A 25061-nucleotide genomic window follows, 5' to 3' on the forward strand; every position below is an offset into this window, starting at 1 on the left:
GGCAAAACTCACAAATTTGGTATATAAGCCAAAAATAAAACTATCAACCATACAATTTTTCATTTAGTAACTATTTCGAGCTAAAAGCACTTCATATTAGTTTTAGGAACTGAAAGCTGCATAGCAAACATAATGATTCATATAATTTTCGTTTACTGGCGTTTAAAGAATTAAATTGAAGTGACACCCTAAAGTTTTCAATCAATAATGTATCTCAGATCAGATCAATCGCATCAGTAATCTCTTGTTGACGCGTCTACATTTCAGTATTTCTACGCTCTTTATATAAATATTCTTGAGAACGATTGCTCCCGTAAAAAAATAAAAACCCATTAAATTTTGTATTATAAAGGTGTCATGTTTTTATTTATTGGGTTGCGTTAATGGGTTGCTAGGGATCTCAGTTGGTCTTTACCAGCCGAAGCCACCTCCCTGCTGCTGCTGCTGCTGCTGGTCGCCGAATCCACCTCCGAATCCACCTCCGAATCCTCCCTGCTGCTGCTGCTGCTGCTGGTCGCCAAAACCACCTCCGAATCCACCTCCGAATCCTCCCTGCTGCTGCTGCTGCTGCTGGTCGCCAAAACCACCTCCGAATCCACCTCCGAATCCTCCCTGCTGCTGCTGCTGCTGCTGGTCACCCCACTGAGGCAGGGCAGCGGCCATGGCGAAGAGGGCAACGAAAAGGATCTGTAACAATATTAACAACACATTAGATCTTACAAATTTCTCTGTAAACCGTATATGTAGGACTATACCAAGAACTTCATGGTGCTGATGCTTCGATTAGTCTTGCTAATGTGAATGAAATTTTGGGACGCCTCCGATCTTTTATACTCTCCTGCAATCGCATTGTGTCGTCACGCGCCGAAGTATTATCAATGTTCAGACACATTCAAGTACAATTAACACAACAAGTATACCAGAAAATTTCCAGACGTCTGGGGTTTCAATGTTTGAGCTCTGTTTCAACGTCTATGCTCAAGAAGGGCAACCCTTCAACATCAACCTTATCAGGGAACGCAGGCCTAATCTACTAAGGCCTCAACAGTTTCTTAGCAAACTGAGGCGCGACTTAGAAGAAGTCTTTGTTTGAGATTATTTTCGATCGCTTGTGTTCCATTTTCACGCATCTTAAGCGTGTTTCTGGGTTATCATAAGAACCAAATAAAAAATTCAATTAGACTTTCGAAATGAGGGGGGATAATTAGCTAAAATCCTTGTAGTTATGAATTAATTATGTTTTTGTTATGCTTTGTTTTTTAAGTTTAACGTAGACTGCTGTAGTCGAATTCCCGACTATCAGATACCTGTTTTTCAGCTAACGGAAGTACTAAAAAGATATTTCAAAATTGACATAAAAATAGGCAAAAAGAGATAAAATCAATAAGGTTCTGAAAATGGGCGTGACTCTTTTTGCGGGCTGTGTCCGTTAGAGTGGGCGTGGCAAGGTTCTGAAACAAACTTGCGCTGCGTGTACGTTCCAATAGTCGATATGCTAAACCTCAACTTTTTAGAGATCTCTTTGTTCATACGGACAGGCGTACGGACAGCCGGACAAGAAGAAGGCTACAACGACACAGCGAGTGATCCTAAACAAGAATATATATCCTTTTTAGGGTCGAAAGCGCTCCCTTCAACCTTTTGAATACTTTTCATACTTACTTACCCTTTTAGTCTGCGAGCAACGTTTTTTAAAATTTTTTCGAAAGACAATACTCAAAACAGTCGTCTTATCAGTTTTCCCTTTTACATAATACATAATACATAAGTAGCAAAAATATTAAAGTTTTAATTTTTGCTCAAGCTGGAAGGCGCCAACGCCTCCGCCGAAAAGACCGACGAGGATACCGACATCACCTCAAAGTCGGGCGTGGACGTTGTGTTCAACCACCGAGAGCAGGAGTGTCACCGTCGGCGACAAGAAGTCGTTCACCCTCTACCCGAAGGACTACATGAAGAAGGTGCTGGCCAAGCTGGAGGCAAATTCGCCCGACCAGGTCGAGATCTTCAAGGCCAACATGAACAAGGGCATGAAGGACATCCTTGGCCGCTTCAAGGAGCTGCAGTTCATCACCGGCGAATCCCTGGACTGCGATGACATTGTGGGCCTGGTGGAATACCGCTAAATCACGGGCCCATGTTCTTTAAGCCCGGTCTCAAGGAGCAGAAATGCTAGGGATTCTCTAGCCCAGATGGTTCCGAAACGCAACCTCTACTCATGCATGCCTTCTACACATATATTTATCAGATGCTTAGTTACAATTTTAAAAGTCCTAAATGTATGTTACAACGCTGACAAAAATGCCTGTCCCTCGATCTGTGCGATTTGATTCTGATTTCTTTTGGCCGGAGCACTCATAAACTCGACTTGATGTAAACTACTATAAAATTGTTCTGTGTGCTCCTGTACAAATTCAGCCTAAAAGAATACTGTTAAACTTGTGAAATCAAACACATCACTTAGCAAAGTCTGCAACATTTCTTATACTACACTTTAGTGAAAATCGGAAAGCTTTTAATCGACACTTGGCTAATCAGCTGCAAAATAAGAAAAACAAAATAACAAAAGGAAAGATCAGGCTAAAGGTCCTCATCCCCGATCAGAAATCAGCACTGTTAATGTATTGCTAAAATTCAGCTACCTCATCGCAGACGCCTAATCTAATAACCACAGCGAGGGGTATATATATTTTGATAGGAATAATAAGCGAAGAAAACAAAAGTTTGTTTTTATTATTTTGTTTTGGTGCAAATCGCACCCAGCTAGCTGGCTATAAAAGCCCTGCAATTTTCATAGAATTATTTAGAACGCTTTCGACAGTGTAAAAAACCAATCTACAAACATGAAATTCTTCGTAAGTTATGCAAATTCCTTAATAACGATTTGGTGGGCTCGGAATTAAAAGATCGTCTTTCCCCCCTTTTTAGATTGTCTTCTTCGCCTTGATCGCGGTGGTCTTTGCCGCCGGCTATGGAGGACAAGGTGGACATGGCCAGCAAGGATTCGGGCAAGGTGGACATGGTCAGCAAGGATTTGGACAGGGTGGACATGGCCAGCAAGGTTTTGGACAGGGCGGCCAGCAAGGATTTGGACAAGGTGGACACGGCCAGCAAGGATTCGGACAGGGTGGACATGGCCAGCAAGGATTCGGACAGGGTGGACACGGCCAGCAAGGATTCGGACAGGGTGGACACGGCCAGCAAGGACACGGACAGGGCGGACACGGCCAGCGTTACTAAACAACTGATTTAATAAAAATTTAAAAGCCTAAAAACCCCTAAATGAATTGTGCTTTTTAAGTCGACACAAGATATAAATTTCATGTACATTTGCTTGTAAAAGAAAGTGGTATACTAGATTGAAACCTTAAAATGCATAGACACGAAGAGCAATAGTCAACGTTGGTCAGTGAATAATAATTTCAATATACATATATATGTATATACATGCAATCTCTAATTCTAGATTGTTGTAGTACGTATTAGTCACAGATTTTTATTCCAAGCAGCGTAGCTTATGTGATACCGATTTTTCCCTGTGAGATGACAATCATTGGCTAAATCCACGAATTAGATTCGATTTACCCATTGTTTATGTCGAAAAAGGGATATCAACTGCCAGCTCATAAAGGGCACAAAACTCCACTGCATATATTCAGATGCCCACCAGGTGAAAAACTTGGTAAAGTAAATATGAAACCGTGGAATTAACAAAATTCTTCTTTACGTTCATATTTTAATTAAACATTAAAATTTCCTTACATATACATATGTATGTACCTACATACATATATTCCCGCCTATTCAGTTGGATGGTTTTCAAATGGTAATTATCCAGTTCTATATCACTTTTTTGTGTTTGTGGTCGAACACTGATACATTTTTTTAGTCATTTTTAAAAATAATTAAAATTGGACAAAGATAGATCGACTTGGCTAAAAATCCTCGTATTAAATAAAAAAATTGTTTGCATAACATATAGACATGCTACTTAATTTGAATAATAGTAAGGCTAAGTTTTAATGATTTATGTGAGCTTTCTATTCGCCGAAAATATTTGTTTGATATGAAATAGTAATTTGTTGAAAAAATGTCTTTATAAAATATTTTTGTATATAGATGGAATAGATGGGAAAACGGATGTAAATGTCGATTCTTTTAGCATGCGTAACCACCTCATGTTCAATAAAAGCAGTTTGCTTTGTCATTCAACGAGGCTAGCTTTAAGAAATAATCGATGCATCAGCTAATTCTTTTGAAGAAACACTGCAATGCTACAAATATCGACTTCCAGTGAATACTGATGCTGGGAAAGTGTAATTACTCTTAACAAAAGTTCGAGTACCACAACTTGTACGATCGAATTAGAAATATGAACAAAACAAAAGCATACAAGTTTAAGGTCAGGTCCTAAGTAAAAGTATTTGTAACTTAAATGGCTATGATAAGTATTTATATTATTGTATTTGTAAGGGTAATTCATGTTAGGTGTAAGCTCACTTTCTTATTTGCTATATAAGACACAGTTCGCAATATGGAACTTTATCACTTACAAGATGGAGCTTACGGTAAGTGGAGCGTAATATGCCAATATAAGTTCTTAATGAAAAATATTAATAGTTTCAGCTTATACTAGTCAGTTTCATTGTCTTTGCTTCAGCTGCGACCAACACAGGGTCATCCTACCGATACACCTGCAACGCGAATACAGGCCAATATAAATGCACCTATGAGCTTTGCACAAAAACTTTAGGTGGTAAACAGAATTGCACTTCTAGCGTTTCCTTCCCAAAAAATACAAGTATAGCGACCCAGGGAAGTTCATCCTCCTACAAGTACTCCTGTGCTTGGGATACTGGAGTATATAAGTGCACCCATATACGATGCAGCCATTATTTCAACGGTCAAATAAAATGCACTACTAGCCAAACTACTCCATACACTTGAGTAGTTCCAAACGCTAAAGGATAATGAACACCTAAATCCAAGAACATAGAAAACGGAAGCACTTTAGAAAAAACCCTAAAAAATGTTTAAAAATCCCTGAAAAAATGAATAAACAATTTATGATTGGAAGCTTTATTTCATCGACTTGCTAGAGGTATTATAGAATGTTATTTTCCGATGTTTCAATCGGAATGACAAGACAAATTAGTTCACTGCTCCGGGAGGCGGTGGGGGCTGTCCGGCGCACCAGGGCGTGCAGGGCGGTAGAGTTGGGCGTGGCGAGTCTGGTTCTGGGCGAGACAAAGCCCCGGCAAACAAAAGCGATAGGAGGAGCAGCTGAAGAGAGGTGTGGTTAATCAAAAGTGGGGTCAGACCCAGCTCCCGGCTATCAGATCAGCTTAAGCTGCTCTGGGCGAACTTACGCAGCACTTAAAGTCCATCGTCACCAAATAAAACTGTTGCTATGAATCCGCTGGGAGCCGCTGTGCCTGCTTATATAGCAATCGTTTGGGCATGATGATTACTTCACCATTTGCGAAACATGCACTTGAAACGGCAGTGATTGAAAAACTTTTAAAATCCTTATCAGATGAAGATACTACTTGTTAGTATACGGATGTAAGGAGAGCCATCACAACTACGTTTAGTTTTATGCGTTTGAGTCCATGTTAATAGTTTCTTCTGATTTTAAACAAATCCTTTTTTCTTTCGGTGTGCTGAATTTATTGTTCTCTATGTTTTGGTGTCAACATTCAATGCGATTAAAATGAGTATTTGGGGGCCAAGACTTCTTGTGAAATTGTGTACATACTTATTAGAGTCGTTGATAACATCGGTTTTTGGTTTTGACCTCAATGTTGCATGCTAATTGTAAACAATGTCTATGAAATTTATTTATAATATACATTATAGTTATTATGGCTTGGCATTTAAATGAAGCATTGTTTTTACTTCACTGTTTTAAGCAACAAAACTGACTTTATATCATAGGGATCGACATGCAATATAAGTTTCAAAAATGTATTTTCTCGACACTTTCCACACAGCAATATGTAAATTAAAAATGTGGAAAACAAACCGGAAATTTATTTGAGTGGGTGCTGGGTGGAGTGCTCAAAAGGGGGTAAGTAAGGAATAAAGGATCCGAAAATGCTGAAGTGGCACTTTCAGGTGTCTTCGAGTTTTGCTCCTGCAGAAGGTTAAGGATGCAGTCAAGTGCAAAAGACCAACCGATCAGGTCTATTTGGGCCACCCAAGCCACACTGGGTCAGCAGTTGTTGTATCTGGAAACTTCCGGTTCGTCACTCCTAGTTAACACTGTGGCTGAGGGATACGGGTGGAGGACGATGTAGAAACAATGTGCAGTCATTGAGCGCAAATGTGCCAAATAATGACTTGCAGGCGAGCGAGTGCAATTTATATGATAAGCAACAAAAATAAATTGCAAGCAATTCATTTTACTTAAATGGAGTGCCGTGCAGCAACAACTGCCGAGTTGGCAGCTTTATTTTACCCCTTTTTTCAGGTGAGTGTGTTTGCGTATGTGAAAGAAAAATACTTGGCTCAGATGTGCATACATATCATTTCAATTTTTCTGCTACGTTTGCAGGCAGACTTGATTTACTTGGGTGCTTGCTGCCTAATGAAGCCAGCGTTGGGAAATGCAAATGGAAATCCGTAGCAAAAACATCGATTGTTTGTGGTTAAGCTAAGCTCATTGCATTCATTCGGAAAGGTTATCTTTGCCGAGACTATACTTTCGGAAAATATGTTCTGTATGGTAAAAGCTATATTAAAACATTAATTATACACGGCACACAGATGATGCTGTAATACACAAGAAAATAAACAAGAGAGAACGCTATAGTCCATTTCCTGGAATATCAGGTAACCCTTGCTCAGCTAATGGGAGTGCTTGGAGAATTTTTGAAAATTTTCATAAAAATGGGCAAGAAAAAAATGTCTGCATGCACTCAACTATCTAGCTTTTATAGATCCCGAATTCTGGACACTCATCCGGACGGACAGACATACGGACGGACAAACTGTACTCGGCTAGTCATCCTGATCAAAAATATGCATACACACCTGTTACATATTTATAACGAATTTGTAGAAGCCTTGCAAGTGATTAAATTTATTTGTATGATAATATCCCTTTTTATTATTTACGCTACTAACTAGAACGAATCTATTTTTTAAATTTATTGCATCGAATAAATATGAGCAACGAAATTGGCATTGCTGGGAAACGTTACAGTAGTGGCAATCCGCTATCCTGACAACAAGGACACATCCACAGTGCTCATATTCATATGCAAAATTAATTCTGGCTAGAGACTCCAGATGGGGACATTTGCCATGGAAAGTTCAAGCCTCGAACAGTCCAGGTGCGATGTCATTCAGCGACATACAAAGGACTCCAAGAATTGCAGAATGTTGGTCCAAGGGGAGGGATGATGATGCCACCTTTCATGCACAAATTAAATACACTTTTTAATGCCTTTCGTAAACAATTGAAACTGCTACATAAAACCTTATCCCACAATTAAAAAAATCTTGAATTCCTTTTAGTTGAAAAATCTTTTGATTGTCAATTTTTTTTAGAGAGCTTACGGAACTTAAGCTCATTGGATAACTAAAATATCCCAAATTATCGTAGCCAATTTTGTATATTGTAACATGCATATTTTCGAATTAAAAGTTTCATAAACAATCCTTACTAGCTTTAATTGAAATTGTGATGTTCTAGTCAAGTATATGTACCAAGTACAAACAGATAGAATAGCTGATGGACCTACAACGGGGAAAATGCTCTGCCTGCAACAGCGAAGTGCAGCACATCCGTTGACCCGACAGCTATAGCAGAACCAAAGGTAACCTGTCCCGTCATCATTCTTCTTCTCCGCACCGCCCCATGTTTCACGTTTGCGCCCCCTGATTTCGCTCTGTGCATGTGCTGTGTCCTTCATTGTTGAAAGCTGAACCTTGGGAGCAATCAGTGGATTATACGCTGCTTTACAAAAGCGGGCGACGCGTCGCCATCCCAGAAGACCTATGACCCGGACCCAGACCCGGACCCGGACTGGATGCCCTCTGATGCATTCAACACTTTTTTTCTGCCCCGCTCATTGTTCGTTAAGAGTTGGACCCATGTGTGTGTGTGTGTGTGCTCGTGTGTGTTTGTGTGTGTGTGTGGGATGAAACATAAATTTTACTGCGAACTCATGGAGCCGTGTGACAAGGCCGCAGGAATTCAAAACAAAAGTTGCAACAAATACCGAACACGCCATAAAGACAACAACAGCAAATATATAGACATGAATTGCAGGCCTAGCCACTCCACTCCACTCCCCTCTACTCCCCTTCACAACACTCCATTCCGCTCCCAGGACTGCACTGCAACAGTGTTGGTTAGCCCTTTCTGTCGCTGGCAAGCAGAAAGCAAAAAGAATGACAGGAAACCGGATGTGAGTGCATGCCTTTTGTGCATGCAACGAATTATTCAGTTGACACACAGGATGTGTGCTTTGCTGTTCATGTTGTTGCCACTGCCACACTGCTGGTTGCAGTTGCTGGCTGCTGGTTGCTGGTTGCTGGCTTGTTTGCCGCTTTCCTCAGAGGATCTGCGCCCGGATCCTAGCCCAGTTTTCTCTGCATTTTTGGTTAATTTCGTAACCATGACAATTGGTGAAAAATTAACACACCCACACTTGTCAGTTGTATAATCTAAAAGCGCGAATTGCCACAAAAGCGCTTAGTTGAGTAAGTTTGCCAGTTATATAGTACATAAATCTTATTTTACCTTTTTTTTTTGCAAAATGTACAGGTTCTAAAATCCTTGTTAAGCATTCTCCGAATATGTTAAAGTCTTTGCCGTTTTATAAGGTGGTCTGTTTGGCTTGATAGCATGGACGGATATATGAATTAAAATATGCTTTACGATCGCATATGGCCATACATTAAAGGAAATAATTTTCATAAAGTACCTGTCTCCTACTTGAACACCACAAAATGGCGGAAGCATTTTATTTTGCCATTTCATTTTGTACGGGCAATTTTTTAAAGCAATTTTACCATTTTATGTGGACCAAAATCATAAATAATAAAGGCAACCCAAAGCAAAAGCAAAGTACGAGGTCGATGCCAAAAAAGAGGAATGGCTGCATGCGATGAAAAAGAAGAGTAATCAAAAAGTGCGTGCTAACTAAATTGTTATTGCTTTCAAATGTCACGTATCATTATCATAATTTTTTCGCTTGACATTTTTAAGTAGCTGCCATAAATGTTTATAACTTCAGCACACCGAAAGTGTTTCTATTAACTTGGCCCAAGCTCCACCCCCTGCGGAGCGTGGGACTCTTAACATTATTGGACCCGAGGGACGAGCAGCCCACTAGGAACGAAAGGGAACGGAAGGGAAGGGAACGGAAAGGACGAAGTCCTTGGGCCACACACGTACGTAGGCACCTTGACATTCATAATTCATAATTTATGACTGCATCTGCCAGGTCCTTTTTCCAATGTATATATTATAATTTAACTGTTGAAAGGTGGCACACGGAAGGCAGCAGATTACGTTGAAGTCCAAAAGTCTATACCTAAAATAATTTAATTTACTGCAGCAGAATGCATTGTAATTACAAATCAATTAAAAAGAATTCTAAATATTTGAATTCTTCTAAACAGGTTAGGTGAAGAACTATTAAAAATCAAATAAAATCTGAAAATTATCAAATGTAGTCATGAACTAAATTGCAATTCCTTGAATTTATAACATTCAATTCAGCTTTTGTACAGCATCGGAACCTAAGCAATTTGCATAATTTTATTCCAACCATTTTAAATGGGCAGCAAACAATGTGTCTAGACAAATGTTTCCATTTATGAAATTGCCATTTTATGCAATATGCTTGTGATTAGTTCGCTTATGGATGAATAGGCAGTGTATGGGCACACATTCAGATGCAGATACATTAAATACCAGGCGCAGATCGAATCAACTTTACAGAAATTACAAAAAGCACAAAAAAAGATGATGATCAAAAACTTACCCTGCAAACATTAAAACTAATCAAACTTTTAAATACACTTCAACCGCAGCAGGCTTAAGATTGAGATATTGCAGCAGGGCGGAAGGCGGGAGGCGGGCGGAAGTGGAGGCGTGGCATAGCCCAACGTCCAGAACAATTCGACAGCCGTCTTAAGAGGCATCGGCATCGGTTCGACTTTGATTTGTTGCCTCGGTCGCGTCTCATCTCATCTTCCTTGCCCCCGGTACCTCTCTCATCTCTTTTGGCCTTAACTTTAGCCGGACTTTTGCCTTGTTGTCAACGTCAACAGAAATTGATTGCTCACCGAGAACACCAGCAGCAGTAGCAGCAGTAGCAGTGGCAGCGGTATCAGCATCCTCCCCGCTTTTTATACCCTATTGGACTGCCTCTGTGGCATTTTCATTTCATTCAGAGTTGAGTTTACTTTGCGCTAAAACTTTTACCCAGAGAGCTTCCGAGTCCCCCGTCCCTAAGCTTCTCCAGTGAATTATCCTGAGCCAGCGGACCAAGGAAGCCTACTCCCCGGCCAAAACTTTGACACAGTTTAGGAGCCAAAAGTTTAATGGAATTTGTCTATGGCATCGTCTTGCCCCCAGGACCTCCATTCGCCCGGTCGCCCATTCGCCAGCACTCCTTTTGCCGCGCGCCGCCAAAATAAATAAAACAGCATTCAACTTGTTTTTAAAGCAATTAAAAATTCTTTAAGACTGCGGAACACTTTTACCACTTCGTCCTGAGCCCCAGAAGACTCCTTCCTGCTGAAGGCCAACGAATTGCGATCGCGTCGTGGGCTGAAAGGGTGTCAGAGGGTCGAGAGCAGAGAGGTGGAGAAGCGCTGTGAAATGTAAACAAATGCGGAATGAACGAAGGTTTTAATCTTAAATAATATTTTAGTTTACTTCGAAGTCTATGCTTAACAACCTTGCAATGGATTTAAATTATGGGGTCGAAAAAACAAAGATTACTTTTTAAGCACAATAAACATGCATCATTATTATTATGTATTTGAGTACATTACCTACCCATAAGTGTAAGTTGGGCCTGTTTAGCAATCAAATGGAATTCCGAGCGATTTCAAATCTAATTTAATTAGACAGAGTTTGCTTGTTGTTTTCTCTGTTGGGTTCCCAATATTTTATTACAGTGCTCCACGCGGCGTATGAACAATGCGGCTGGTTTATTGCCTGCGCACCCACAGAGAGAGCATAAAACACACAGTCGGACTCTCACACACCCAACATCATTATCAACACCAATGCACAGCAACACTCACACACACTCGCAGAAAAGCATGGGGAGAAGGTGGGTTCTGAGGAAACTGGTCTTAACTACTTTCTGCACGTCTGCAGATAAAATCGATAAATTCCTTTTCGTAAAACGAATTAGGAAACTAATTGACTTGGATTTCGCTTAAAGAATCTCACATAAAGAATCTCACATAAATCGTTAGCTTAAGCGTGATTCTGGCAGTTGCATGGTTGGGGTTTTGGTCTTTCGGTGCGGCATTTCTTGAACTTTTTCAGTAGTTCAATGCCAAGCTGAAATTGGAGCAGAAATTGCTCGCATTTTGTTTCATTTAATTTTTTTTGCTAAACCATTTATTTTGCACCATAATTGCACTGGTTTACAGAGTGCATGTGGGGAACGGGTCTAGTTCAGTTGCAATTTTCCTAAGATCATATAAAGTATTTATATAATACAGGACCACAAACCCTTAGAATAAAAGATTTTAATCATACTTATTAAGCAAATTATTGGGATAGGACTATTAAAGCTACATATATGTGCTTTTAGAGAAAGTTTAGCGAAGTATTTTATTTTTGTAAGCTAGTGCTGTTTAGCATTTTAATTATGTGGCCGTCGTTGTTGGACGTTAAATGTCATTAAATGTGAAACATTTTCTCCCATCGCCCCCTCCATTCGACTCCTTCCACTAACCACTCAGCGCCATCATCGCAGTCGTCGTCATCATTCAGCTCCAGCGGAGCGTTGACAAACTAACAAGGCGCAAATATTATGCTCACATTTCCTGGCTCTATGCATTTGCCTTTCAATTTAATTTAACCCATGGACTCGAACACTTGCACCTGCAACTGCTTTACACGTTTACACGACTCCTGAATTTGCTATCTGAGCAGGCATTTTATGCTCGGCTTATTTGTGCAGACGTCTATGCCACTTGAAGGTGCGAGCCAGCATTTTTGCACACAGATGCGGAAACCTCTCACTTTGCTCATTGGCAGGGAGAAATTTTCGGGATCACCTCCTGGTAAACAAAGTTAAAAGCTGATTTCCATTCACTGATTAAAAAAACAGGTTATGTTCAGCTTAGATGCACTTATGTAATGAGAAACGTTTTTTCAATGAGTTGCATAAGGCAATTCTTTGTAAAACATCCTTCAGAGTTGGATTTACTCTTTATTAAAATAAAATAATAAAGTAATAAAGTTAAAAAAGCAGGTAAAACAAGAGGGACAAGACGACTATCAGATACCCTGTTGGTGGGTATCATCATTTTTTTGGCACACCAAAAGAAATAAAATGAATAAAACTCAAAACTAATTTCAAGCTGTAGGGTTTCCACCACTTGTTGGTTCAAATTTATAATTTTAACAAGAAATATCGCTATTCAATTTCCTCGACTACCACATACTCATTACTCAACTAGTGGAAGTGCAAAGAAAAAGTCTTGCACTAACCAATTTTGGTGGGTTAATAAAAATAAAAACTTAAAAATTAGAGTAAGTGACTAGTATCTTAATGCCTAATTTCAACTTTATAGTATTAATAGTTCCCGATTTCTTCTTCCCAGTTATGTACATATTTTTAAACGAATGTAGTTTGTCCTTCTACTCCACGAGTAAGAGGTATATGTAAAGTTAACTAAAATGACTTTTCATATATATAAATTCGAACACCCCCATTTCCGTTGCATTCCTGCGCTCGCTAAAATAGCAACGAGCATGCAAAAATAGAATTTTAATACAATCCTGGTAAACAGGACTTTGGTAGACATTCCGAGTGCCACACCGCAAGTAGGGCTCATCAAAAATACCATCTGAAAGGGGAACCTGCCGTGGCAAGTCATGTGGCAAGGTAAAAGTTGTCCTTCCCTTTTCTGTTGATATTGTTGTTGTTCGTTTGCTGAAAGGGCGAGGTGTGGGTGTAGTTGGGGGTGTGGCGCCCCATGATACGCAATGGAAAGTAGAAGGAAATTACAAAATTTGAAATTTATGTTCCACAAAATATTTTTATGCAGATTCCCCTTTTTTGCATCATCACTCCCTACCCGCAAATAAATGAGTGCAATTTATATGCAATATCTTTGCGGAAAACACAAATTAGAGTGAATGAAACGTATTTGACTAATTGTGTCAACATTTTCTGAAATGGGAAATATGTTGGGATAGTATTTGCCTTAAAAAAAACAATCCAAAGTGGGAGCATATGACAACAAAAATATAAATAAGTTTAAAAACAAAAGAATCAGGGCTCTTTTTTAATCAAAAGAATCTGTAACTTCCAGATTTTTTAGTGAATGCAAAAGTTATTGGTTGGGGTATAACTGTATTTAAAATGTAAACCTCTCGTCTTAAAACTAGTTTGATTAACTATTTTCCAATTATAAACTTGGCGAAATTGCACTATTTGTTCCTTCACTGAAACATTTCTGAAACTCGTTGCACAATACCTCTTGCAATGGGCAAACTTTGTTTTATTTTTACCTTCTGCTCGAACACTTTTATTCATTTTATACGTTTTATGGGGCTGGGGTCAAAGCTCTCGGCTGGGTTAGACATACACCCTTCTCAAGTTCAAAAATTTATTGTTTCAATAGACCCCGGCGACACATGCAGTTCGACGGGAACAAAATAAAATAAAACCAAACCGATATAGGAGAAATTGAATTTCTATAAAAGTTTCGACAGCATGCAAAAGACAAACTTTGTCCACTGCCCGGCGGAGGCAGTGCGGGAGAATTTTGGGGCTGGGCAGGGAAGTCGAGAGGTTGGATCACATACGCTGCTGCCACGCCCCCATTCGGAGTCAGGAGTTTGCCAAGGAGTTAAGTAGCCAATCACCATGTCCTCCTTTTGTCCTTCACTCAGCCCTGCCATCCCTCGCCCTCTTCCCCGAACTTCCGTGTGCAGTTCCTTTGGCGCTCCGCAGAGAGCGCTGTCAACACTTGGACTTCCGGTGTCCGATGCCGCTACCTCTGCCTCAGTCTCTGCCACTGCCACTGATGCTGCTGCTGTCAGCAAAATGTCAGCAGCATGCACATGGAATCGCTTTTTCCACTCTCCTGTATTTCATTGGGCTTGGGTCTGGGTTGGCGATTGGCCTCCGCCATCCAGTCATCCTGCCACCATGCGATGCGACATCCTTCGATCCCTCCATTTCGCCATCCTGGCTGACTCTGCCTGGTCAGGAGCATTATTTGCTTTTATTTCTGCAAGTCAATAGCTTTGGCTTTTAAATTTATCGACTGACGTTTGATGCGCTTCATTTAACTTGGAAACACTTTTCAACTCAAATTCCTCACCCCTATAGTTGGCCCTCTTTTATATTATTATACCCGATACTCGTCGAGTATAGGGGTATACTAGATTCGTTGAAAAGAACGTAACAGGTAGAAGGCAGCATTTCCAACCATATAGAGTATATATATTCTTGATTAGGATCAATAGTTTAATAGATCTGGCCATGCCCGTCTGTCTGTTAAAAGTTAGAAGGGTTTAGACTAAACACGTAGATTTTAGAGACGTAGCGCAAGTTTGTTGACCCAAGTCGACCAAAACTGCCAAGCCAACAGTTTCAACCATTTTTTGATATTTTTCTGTTTTGTAAAATTAGAAAAACCTCTTTCAATTAATATCCCTGAAAAATCGTTTGTACTTCCACTAAGTAACGGGTATCTGATAGTCGAGAATATAAAGTTCTCTCTTGCTTTTAGTTGTATATCTTATAACGAGCTTAGATAATCAAGATATAAAATATGTCTGGAAGTACAGCAAATCGTTTTATAAGCAGCGCTGATATCTATCGAAAAAGGCTTTTCTCATAATTGGTGCTGAGCGTCATGTCAAATGTTAAGTGTCATTAATCCCATCGCACAATGCATGCAACTCAGAAAATATGTGTATCACTGTGTATCAATGCAACAAATTGTAATATCGTCTTATTAAATGCTTAAAAAAGTTTCCCAAGAAAAAGCGTTTATATTTAAGGTATTGACAGAGTCGACCGGTTCCTGTTCCGGCAATGTCCAGTTTGAGTGTCGAAGTACTGGCCAACGCTGCTCCTACAGAAATCGGAATGCACCGGTAACAAAACAACTTATCCAGAGTTCAGCCTGTCTTAGCCATAAAGCTGAAAATATCTTTGAAAAAATGTATAAATGGAAAAGCGGTCAAGTGAGGCAGGAGGTAAGAAGATCAAAATACTAGCACATCTAACTGGGTTCAGCTGATGCCATACCATCCATTTGGTTATCTGGCAATGTACTTTGCAGAAAGTAGTGGGTTAAGCTGTTAGAAGGGCAGCCATGGTTGGTGCAATATGCAGAAAGCAGTGAACTGCAAAATATAGAGCTTCATGGTTTTTATACCCCTTACTCGTTAAGTAAAAGGATATACTAGATTCGTTGAAAAAAATGTAACAGATAGGAGGAAGCGTTTCAAAACCTTTAAAGTATATATATTCTAAACCTCGATTATTAGCAGAGTCTATCTGGCCTTGTTCGTTTGTCCGTCCGTCTGTCCGTCCGTGTCGAGATCTCAGGAACTAGCAAAGCTAGAAAATAAATAAAATAATAAATATTTTGATTTGCTCTAAATTTATTATTTGTGTCTATCGGTAATCCAACAAATGTTTTGCCACACCCCCTCTAACGCCCACAAACCGCCAAAAACTGCCACGACCTTACTTTTAAAAAAATGGGATTTTTCATTTTTGTTATTGCTTGCCAAATTTCTAAAAATATAATATGTAAAAATTTCTCGTTCGGTCTTCCACTAGCTGAGTAACGAGTATCTGATAGTCGAGGAACTCGAATATAGCGTTCTCTCTTGTTTTGCGCTTTAGTTAGTTGCCATATTTTTCTATCCTCCCTTTGCCCCGGATCAACCTTACCCCTGTACTTTTAGAACTGAACTGGGGGCGGATTCAACGCCCACTTCACAAATATCAACTGAAATAGCTTTATATATTGTTGAGATAATAAAATTTCAGCAAGGTTCGATTGAAGAGCACAAACAACAGCAATTGTATGCGCTCGGCCATGTAGTCCTGCGAAGGCTAAGAGATAAACGGGGCACGGAAAATTTATATGCCGTCTGCAGACTGTACTAGTTTCAGTTCAATGAACTCAGGCAATACTCTAAATAAACTGGTTGATCTTGAATGAATATATTTATTTTCTCATGTATTTTTCTCGTTCTTATTAATTGAGGCCAGTAATGTTCTCTGTAGCACTCTGTGGAATTACATTCTTTGAATTTAAGGTCACGAACTACCGTCGACACTCCTCTCATATTTAAAACAGCCTGCACTCTGCTTCACCTGCCATAGGAGCAGATTCGATTGTTTAATGACCCTTGATTGCAATAAGCCAATTTGCAATGGGAAGGTGTGGGCGAGTGAAGCGAAAACGCTCCGCATTCGAGTTCAAAATGCGGAATAAGTTCATTAGCATGAAAGTAAAAGAGGGAGAATTTGCAGCATCGAACTGCAAATGCTTGCCAGAACCTTTTAGTTTAATTATAGTTAATGTAACTTTTATGCTCATATAATCATATTTTAATTTCCCTTTGAATAGGCTTTTTGTATGTGGTTTGGTCGGAATCGGTATTGTCAGTTGAATTTTAACTGGTGCCATTACTACCAAGATCTTCTTAGCTGTAAGGGGCCATAAGTAAAAGTTTAGGCACATGCTTTTTATTTAATAATCCGTGCTTAATTGACTTAAGCGAGACGGATTGCGTGTCTGGAAACGTAGGCTTCGAAGGGGAATCAGATCAAAATGAGTTGATTAGGCCATGAACACAAAAGCCGTTGACAAGAGATAAACCTTTGACTTGGCCCTGGATTTCAGCCCCATTTCCTACCCACAACTCAGTCTGCAGCTAAGTGGGCGTGGCCGGCTTGTAATAACTCACGCCTTTTGACACAGATTAAACCGGCATGGAGACAATGCTGGGATAAGGGAACTGCAACGATGACGAGGACAGAAACAAACTTGGCCGAAAGGATTGGATTGTATGCCTGACCCCTCTCGCATGTGCCTACATACATACATATGTATGTACATATGTACATGCATGTGCGCAAGTGGGTGGCTTGTATAAATGTTAGCCCTTATTGTTTGCCCGGCTGGCCATGCAGGCTGCAAGTATCAGAGGGCGGCCAGACAATCCCCTTCCCGCCCACTTTCCATATACTACTTTCCATACCGAGCTCATTCAAGCCAGTCTGCTGCTCATCTTCATTGTAGATGACAGCTCCCATTGTCCTTCGCCGACTCCTGCAGCGACAGCAGCTGCACATTTGGCCGCCTCAGATCGGACAGAATAGTACCCATTATCCGCCAGGGGAGCCAGCACCCCATACCCCAAATACCCCAAATACCACATTTCCCCATTAGCTTGTTCTTTTTGTTCCTTAAGCCTCTGCTTTGTGTCTGGCATGACTCATAAATTTCCGATATATTCAGAGACATATCTTTTAATCTGCTCTCAAAGGAACCGAAAAATTAAAAAGAATAATTAAGAAGATTGTGAGATGTATATCATTTAAGGCAGATGTCGCAAGAGAAGAAACTTCAGACTTTTAAATTTAGATTAGACACAAGTTGGAGTAACTCATGTTTATAAATATACTATGCACATTGGAAACTAAATGATTTCCTCTACAAATGATTTCTCTTGTTGCGTTGCGTTGCGATTTTCCATTTTTTGTATTCTGGCTTATTTGTTGAGACAGCGCCATGCATAATATAAAAATTGTACTCAAAACGCATCGACTAAAGGGAAAATTCTATGCATTTTATATCGTGCCAGAGGGCATTCGTACGATGAATGTAAGTACATGCAGAACTCATATTATATGTATGCAGATGGGAGTTTCATTTTGCCCTATACACGCGGAGTTCCACTGGCAGGACGACCTATGTATGGCAGCATTACCTATGCTCTGTGCGGACCTATAGCCAGTCACCTTGGATCCTTGGATCCTCGATTGGAGCGCGGCAAAGAATTCATCATGTAAATAGGGTTAGTGTGTGGAGTCAGGGAGTGTTTGTGTGAGTGACTGTGTTCCTCGATGCATAATGCATTCGATGTCTGCTTCGGAAATGACAAATTTCTGCTTGCATCAATTGGCAATTCTGGTCGAGACTGCGATGTACTGCAATTCAAAAATATTTTAAGCCTCTCGGAGAAACATTTCCTTAAGTTTTTAGGAATATATTTTAGAGGAGCGTGGAGTTACTTAGTTTCTTACATATATATTTAGACGGGCAATTTGCTGAGCTCTCTGCATTTAACATTTTTTGAATATTAATCTTTAAGTACGAGCCTAAGCAGGTTGTTGAATTCCTCTTATCTGGCCGTGCGGACATTGAAAATATTCCTTGTTGCATGCAGCTCTTGGGGAGCGAAGGGCACAGTTGCTGTTGCAATTTCTGTTTTGTAATTGGCTTATTTACGTATTTTTTCTGCGCCCGACATTCAACGTCGACCGTGCTGTGCTGCAGGGGTTTTAGAGTCCCTGGCCCGGCCTTTGTTTTGTAATTGTTTCGAAAGTGGGCGACATCGAGGAGCGGCGGGATACAGTAGGCGGCGAAAGTTAACGTCATTGTCGTTTCCGAACTCGACGACGCTGGGTCGCTGTCGTTTGGGCCAAAAGAAGAAGGACGACATTAGCGGCAACTGTTTTGAGTGCTGCTTCCTGCCGGTCTGTTCTTTATCGTGCCTGCACCACAAGCCCCGCCCACTTGCCGCCCACCTGCCGCCCATCTACCGCCCACTGGCCGCTTTCAAGTGGCGTTCGAGTGGCAGCCATTGTGCAGCATTATGATGAAAGTTTGTGTCGCAAAATGCAAATATTTGAAAGGTAATTGAATTTGAACTTTGCCGCTCATCGTCCTCGTCTCCCACTTGGCCACTCGGGCTGCCTGCTCAGAATGTCAGGTGTACAGAGCAAAAACAGCAGCCGAACTCCTCTTAAATTCAGGACCCTATCCCTTAAATATTAAATAGCTGCTTTTTATAATTTGAAAATTTAATTTAGTACAATATTGAATATTCCATACATAGTTTGTTTCTCTTGCCACAAAAACACTTTTTGGGCTATCTTAAAGGTTGGGAAATGGTCGGATTCAAAACGGTATAAATGTAAGATGAGATTTACTCAACTTTGGTTTTTATTATAGGTATTTAAATATCAGTATTATTATTAACGATGAATGTTACAAGTTTAGTTTAAGTTTTCTGCTTTGGTTTTTTCCGCTTTCTTCACTCGTTCTGTGACGTCCGTATCTGCTGACTTCTACTCCCCGAATCCTTTTCTCTCGCTCTGCTCCTGCTCTGCTGTCGCTTCTCCTGCTTCTTCGCTGTCGCTATTCTCTTCTGTCGCTCTGCTGTTTCTACTGCTCTCTTCTGTCGCTCTGCTGCTGCTCTGCTGTCGCTTCTCCTGCTTCTGTCGCTCTGCTGTTGCTACTGCTCTCTTCTTAAATCTACTCGAGTACTGCTTTTGTTGAGAAGTCCCAATACCCCGTCTTACATTCGGCCATTCCTGACTATTCATCTGTCCCAGATGACCAATCATCCTCATTGTCCTGGACATACCTCCACAACTTCATGTAATCACAACTTGTGGAAGTCTTACATGGGCCTTCAAAATCTGCTGCCTTTCGAACTTCGTATCTGCCGTTCCTCTTGACAGTTGAAACTTCGTACGGTCCCATATATTCTCCAGCCAACTTCTTTCCCGCAACAAATTGTGTCCTGCGTATAGCGACTAGGTCTCCTACTTTATATGCGACTTCTGGTTTCCGCTTAAGGTCAAAATTCCTTTTATAAGATTCCTGTGCGCGTTGAATCTCGATCTTTGCATCCTTTCTCAGTTGCTGTCGTTGCTCGTCAAAATTCAAATACATCTCCTCCTCCAAAAGCTGTAGAATACGATCCATTGGCTTATTGTTCATCTGCACTCCGAATAGCAGCTCAAATGGTGACTTCTTGGTTGATGCATGTACGTGTGAATTGACCGCTCTCTGCACGTCTGGCACTGCCTTAAACCACTTGGCTGGTTCATCCGCCGACATCTTTGAAATAATCGACAAAATTGTACGATTCACCCTTTCAACTTGTCCATTTCCACGTGGAACCCCTGTTGTACTCCAAACGTGCTCGATTCCGTTTTCCTTCATATGTTCTGCAAACAAGTTGGCTGTGAAAGCGGAGCCTCTGTCCGAAACCATCCTCACGGGGTTGCCAAAAACTTCTGACCAAATCTTCAACTTCTTCAGTGTCTCCTCACAGCTTGTAGTTTTCGTTGGGAACAGCCATATAAACTTTGTAAATGAATCCACCATCGCAAATATGTACTTGTACTGTTTTCCCGTAGCATCCATGGGGCCCAAATGATCAACGTGCAGCGTGTGAAGGGGTTGATCACCTTTATCAATACAGCTTAGGAATCCTTCCTTCTTGCCAAGTTTCTTGTTGAAAATGATGCATCTCACACAGTTGTTCACTACCTGCTGAGCCTTCTGTTCTAAGTGAGGAATCCAATACAATTGTTGAACAGCATGAACAGTTTTCTGTAGTGCAAAATGACCTGCACTATGGGCTTCAACAATTACTTCTTTCTCCATCGATTTCGGGATCACAAGGAGGTCATTGCCGTTCACCTCCTTGAAGACAAGTCCAGCTTTCATCTTGTAGCCCTCATATGGACGACTCTCCAGAATTTCCATAATTGCCTTTAGCATCTCATCTTTTCCTTGTGCGACTTTGATTCGAGCTGTGATCTCAGAGGCCACGAGCATCACACGATCGGGATAGCGACTAAGGCAGTCCACATGCTTCAACCGTTCCCCAGGGCGATGTTCCACTGCAAACTCGAAATCCTGCAGGTAAACAATCCACTGCGTGACTGCCCTCGGCACATCCGCTTTCTGTAGGGTTTGTTTAAAAGCAGAGCAATCCGTAACCAGCTTAAACGGCGATCCCAGCAGATAATGTCTAAATTTCTTCACCGCTAGATAGACGGCCTTTGCTTCTAGGATATAACTGTGCTGGCGGGACTCAGCTTCTGACGTCTTCTTACTCCAGTATTGTATTGGATGGAGTCTGCCATCGAACCACTGCATTAAAACCGCTGCAAATCCATCTTTTGATGCATCCGTGTGTAATTCAGTTTTGGCCGCTCTGATATACAACTTTAAAACGGGTTCCTTTGTCAACGCATCCTTCAAACTATGGAATGCATTCATCTGCGGATGGGCCATTTGAAAGCAAACATCTTTTCGCAGCAGGTCAGTTAATGGGCGTGCAATCTGCGAATAATTCAATACAAATTTTCTGAAAAATCCAGTCAGCCCTAAAAATGCTTGGACTGCTCTGACGTTTTTGGGCACCGGAAATTTGCTGACCGCAGCTGTCTTTTCCTGTCCAGGCCATATGTTTCCGTCCTCAATGTTGTGGCCCAAAAAATAAATCTTCTTTTGCAAGAAGTGACATTTTCGCCACTTTATCTTCAGGCCAAACGCTCCAGCTCTGTTAAACACGAGTTTAATCTTTTCCAAACATTGCTCTGCAGTCTCGGCGTGGATAATTATATCATCCATGTACAAGTCGAGTACATCTCTGCTCATCAGCTCTTGGAACACGTGATTAACGTAACGAATAAAAACAGCTGGCGAGTTCCGAAATCCAAACGGGGTTCTATTGAATTCGTACAATCCGGATTTGGTGATGAAGGCTGTGAATTTTTTGCTATCCTCCTCAATGGCCACGTGGAAGAAACCATTCTCCAAGTCCATTACAGTAAAAAAGCGTGCTTTTTGCAGCTTTTGCAGAACGTCGTCGATTATAGGAACGGGAAAACAGTCTCTCAAAACCATCGAGTTCAGCTTTCGAAAATCGACGCAAATACGCCGTGTGCCATCTTTTTTGCTCACCAGTACAAGACGGCTAGCAAAGTTAGATGTAGATGGGCGAATGATTCCAGCATCTAACCATTCGTTGATCTGCTTTTCCACGTCATTCTCTTCGGCAATCGCAAATCTACTTGGGGATTGACGAAATGGGATGATTTCACCATCCGGAACGATTCTTAGCCTCACTGGAACTTCGGCTACCGAATCCACTGCCTTGTAGTTATTGATCAGCAGCGACACCTCTTTAGCGAACTGCGGAGGAACATCTATTTCATCATCTGAATTTATTATGTTGTAAATACTCATCTGATTTGGTTCCTCACAAGCTTTCTCCCCCAGCGGGGAAGAAAACTTGTATCCGTCGGCCGACAGCGAAAAGTCAAACTTCGATACAAAATCAAAACCGAGCAGCGCATCATACTCGATGTCTTCATCCTCCACTACGACGAACTTGTGTCTAGTCATCTCCTTGTCCACCGCAACCTCCGCCAAAAAGTAGCCAACTGTGCACGTAATCTTCCTTCCCAGCCCACGAAGCTTCGACGCACACCTCTCCAGGGTAACATTTGGTATCTTGTTAAAGATATACTTGCGCAGTATAGATACATCGGCTCCCGTATCTACCAGACACTCCACTGCCACATTGTTGATAGTGACATTTTTCATGCGACTTGAGCTGCGTACGACTTGGACGCCAGCAGCTGACCCAGGGCAATCTCTTGACATGTGACCCTCTTTGTTGCAACTGAAGCATTTTACAGCAGACTTGCAGTCCTTACGATGATGATCTAATGATCCGCAGTTAAAGCAGTGACTCTTCCTGTCGTGCTGTCCCTCGTGCTGCTTTTTCTGGCTCGACGTCCACTTTCCCTCGTTAGGATTAAATGGCTTCTCGACCACACGGTCGAACACCTCATACTGCTCCTGTAGTTCTTTGTAAGACTTGCAACTGTAGAGAGAGTATCTGAAATCACTTCTCATGTTCAAGCCGTCAACAACATAGCGGATAACTGAACGTGCATCAATGTTGCCAAGTGAAGCGATCTTTTTCATCTGTAGTAGGTATTCGTGAAAAGATTCCTGCTTGCGTTTCTTGCGGTCGCGGAGCTGCTCGTGTACATCCGCGCTGCACACATATTGTCGACTGAACTCTGTCTCCATCAGCATACGCATCTCTGAGTATTGGTGTACATACGTAGAGTCCAAAAACAACTTCGCTGTGTTCGTCATTTTGGCGCGAGCCTGAACATACATCTGCTTAATGTTCAGATCGTAGGCTGCCGCATTCATCTCAAAATTTTCAAACCAATTTTTAACCGGCATGGACTCTCCGTCAAACTCTGGAATGATCTTCGCAAAGCTTTCTGCCGTAATCGAGCAACCGTTGTTTCGCTCCTCCGCTCCAATCTTAATAGCAAGAAGCTGCACTAAATCTTTCAGCGTTCTTGTATTTTCATCAATCGAGCTGCTTTCGATTAAACCAGCTGCGCCACGTTGCTCTCCACTTGTCCCGACATGAATCTGCATGTTGTTTCTTGCATTCCCACCTTGCTCTCCGCTTGTTGCGACAAGATTCTGCATGTTGCTTCTTGCGTTCCCACATTGCTCTCCGCTTGTTGCGACAAGTTCTTGCACGATTTTCATTTCTTTCGTATTTTCATTTCCACTTATTTCGCAATCGCTTTCCAACGGCGTACTCATTTTAATCTTTTTGTCTGCTGCAGCCACTGACCTTGTGTAATATGGCTGTTTTCCTTTTGAAATTGGAATCCGCGACGGCTCTTGCTTAATTTCCTTCTCACTCACACGCATTCCCCGTTGCTAACCGGCGTCTGTCAAACTCTTCTTTTGAGACTTTTCGGGACGGCGTCACTTGCAATTTTCAGGTTAGGACGAGCCCCCAAATGTAAGATGAGATTTACTCAACTTTGGTTTTTATTATAGGTATTTAAATATCAGTATTATTATTAACGATGAATGTTACAAGTTTAGTTTAAGTTTTCTGCTTTGGTTTTTTCCGCTTTCTTCACTCGTTCTGTGACGTCCGTATCTGCTGACTTCTACTCCCCGAATCCTTTTCTCTCGCTCTGCTCCTGCTCTGCTGTCGCTTCTCCTGCTTCTTCGCTGTCGCTATTCTCTTCTGTCGCTCTGCTGTTTCTACTGCTCTCTTCTGTCGCTCTGCTGCTGCTCTGCTGTCGCTTCTCCTGCTTCTGTCGCTCTGCTGTTGCTACTGCTCTCTTCTTAAATCTACTCGAGTACTGCTTTTGTTGAGAAGTCCCAATACCCCGTCTTACATAAATATGATCACAAATATATTTTATTTATATAATACAAATAATTTTTTTGTTTTTTTTCGCATTTGTACACACAAAAATAAACTAAATTTACACAAATTTATATGTGTGATGAAAAGATTTATTGTAGAAGTATAAATACATTTTGATTCGCACGCACAAAGATTATTTAAGTTTTCACTAGCGCAGGTCAATGTAGAAAAGTTGGCTTTAAGTGTCCGATACCGCGCGTGCAATGGCGTTTAAGCCTCACTGGTAAATATTTGACAAACAGCTTACATGTTTTATTTACCCTAGCCGAATGGTCAACACAGCACAAAGGCCAAATCGCACTTTCCCTGTCTCACTCACACTTTGTCTTTTTCTCTGTCTCACTCTGGCAGTCATTTGTTTGTTGTACAAATTATATACAAAATTTGCACACTCATGAGGGCATTCAGTTTTCATGTTTTTGAGTACACATGAAAATCTATACAAGTCTGGAAAACACAACTGCCCCTTTTCTGCGCCAGTCTATGTGCTCAATTTTGGGGCATGCCGCAGGTGCAGTGAACAATAAATTTTGATGAAAATAAACAATTATTTAGACATGATTGGCTTGTT

At 41.1% G+C, this 25061-nt stretch overlaps 2 protein-coding genes and 1 pseudogene across 3 annotated transcripts; 2 read left to right on the top strand and 1 right to left on the bottom strand.

Annotated features, from left to right (window-relative positions):
- Positions 1 to 366: 366 nt before the first annotated feature.
- On the bottom strand, positions 367 to 897 carry LOC122626776 (heterogeneous nuclear ribonucleoprotein A1). Of its 2 annotated transcripts, XM_043807153.1 has the most exons (3): positions 756 to 897; positions 528 to 687; positions 375 to 467 (listed from the first exon to the last, which is right to left on the bottom strand). In XM_043807153.1, exons 1-3 carry the CDS (start codon positions 765 to 767, stop codon positions 412 to 414), a joined length of 228 nt encoding a protein of 75 aa, XP_043663088.1. In that variant the 5' UTR covers positions 768 to 897; the 3' UTR covers positions 375 to 411. The 2 variants fall into 2 exon arrangements, with proteins under 2 accessions (XP_043663087.1, XP_043663088.1); XM_043807152.1 differs by having other exon boundaries at positions 367 to 687.
- A 52-nt stretch (positions 898 to 949) lies between these two features.
- Positions 950 to 2609, top strand: LOC122625882 (annotated as a pseudogene).
- A 1947-nt stretch (positions 2610 to 4556) lies between these two features.
- LOC122625900 lies at positions 4557 to 4952 on the top strand. Its single transcript, XM_043805958.1, has 2 exons — positions 4557 to 4568; positions 4621 to 4952. The coding sequence occupies exons 1-2, from the start codon at positions 4557 to 4559 to the stop codon at positions 4945 to 4947; spliced, it is 339 nt and encodes a 112-aa protein (XP_043661893.1). The 3' UTR covers positions 4948 to 4952.
- The last annotated feature ends 20109 nt before the right edge of the window (positions 4953 to 25061 follow it).

Source organism: Drosophila teissieri, chromosome 2L (assembly GCF_016746235.2).
Source record: "Drosophila teissieri strain GT53w chromosome 2L, Prin_Dtei_1.1, whole genome shotgun sequence".
Taxonomy (NCBI): Eukaryota; Metazoa; Arthropoda; class Insecta; order Diptera; family Drosophilidae; genus Drosophila; species Drosophila teissieri.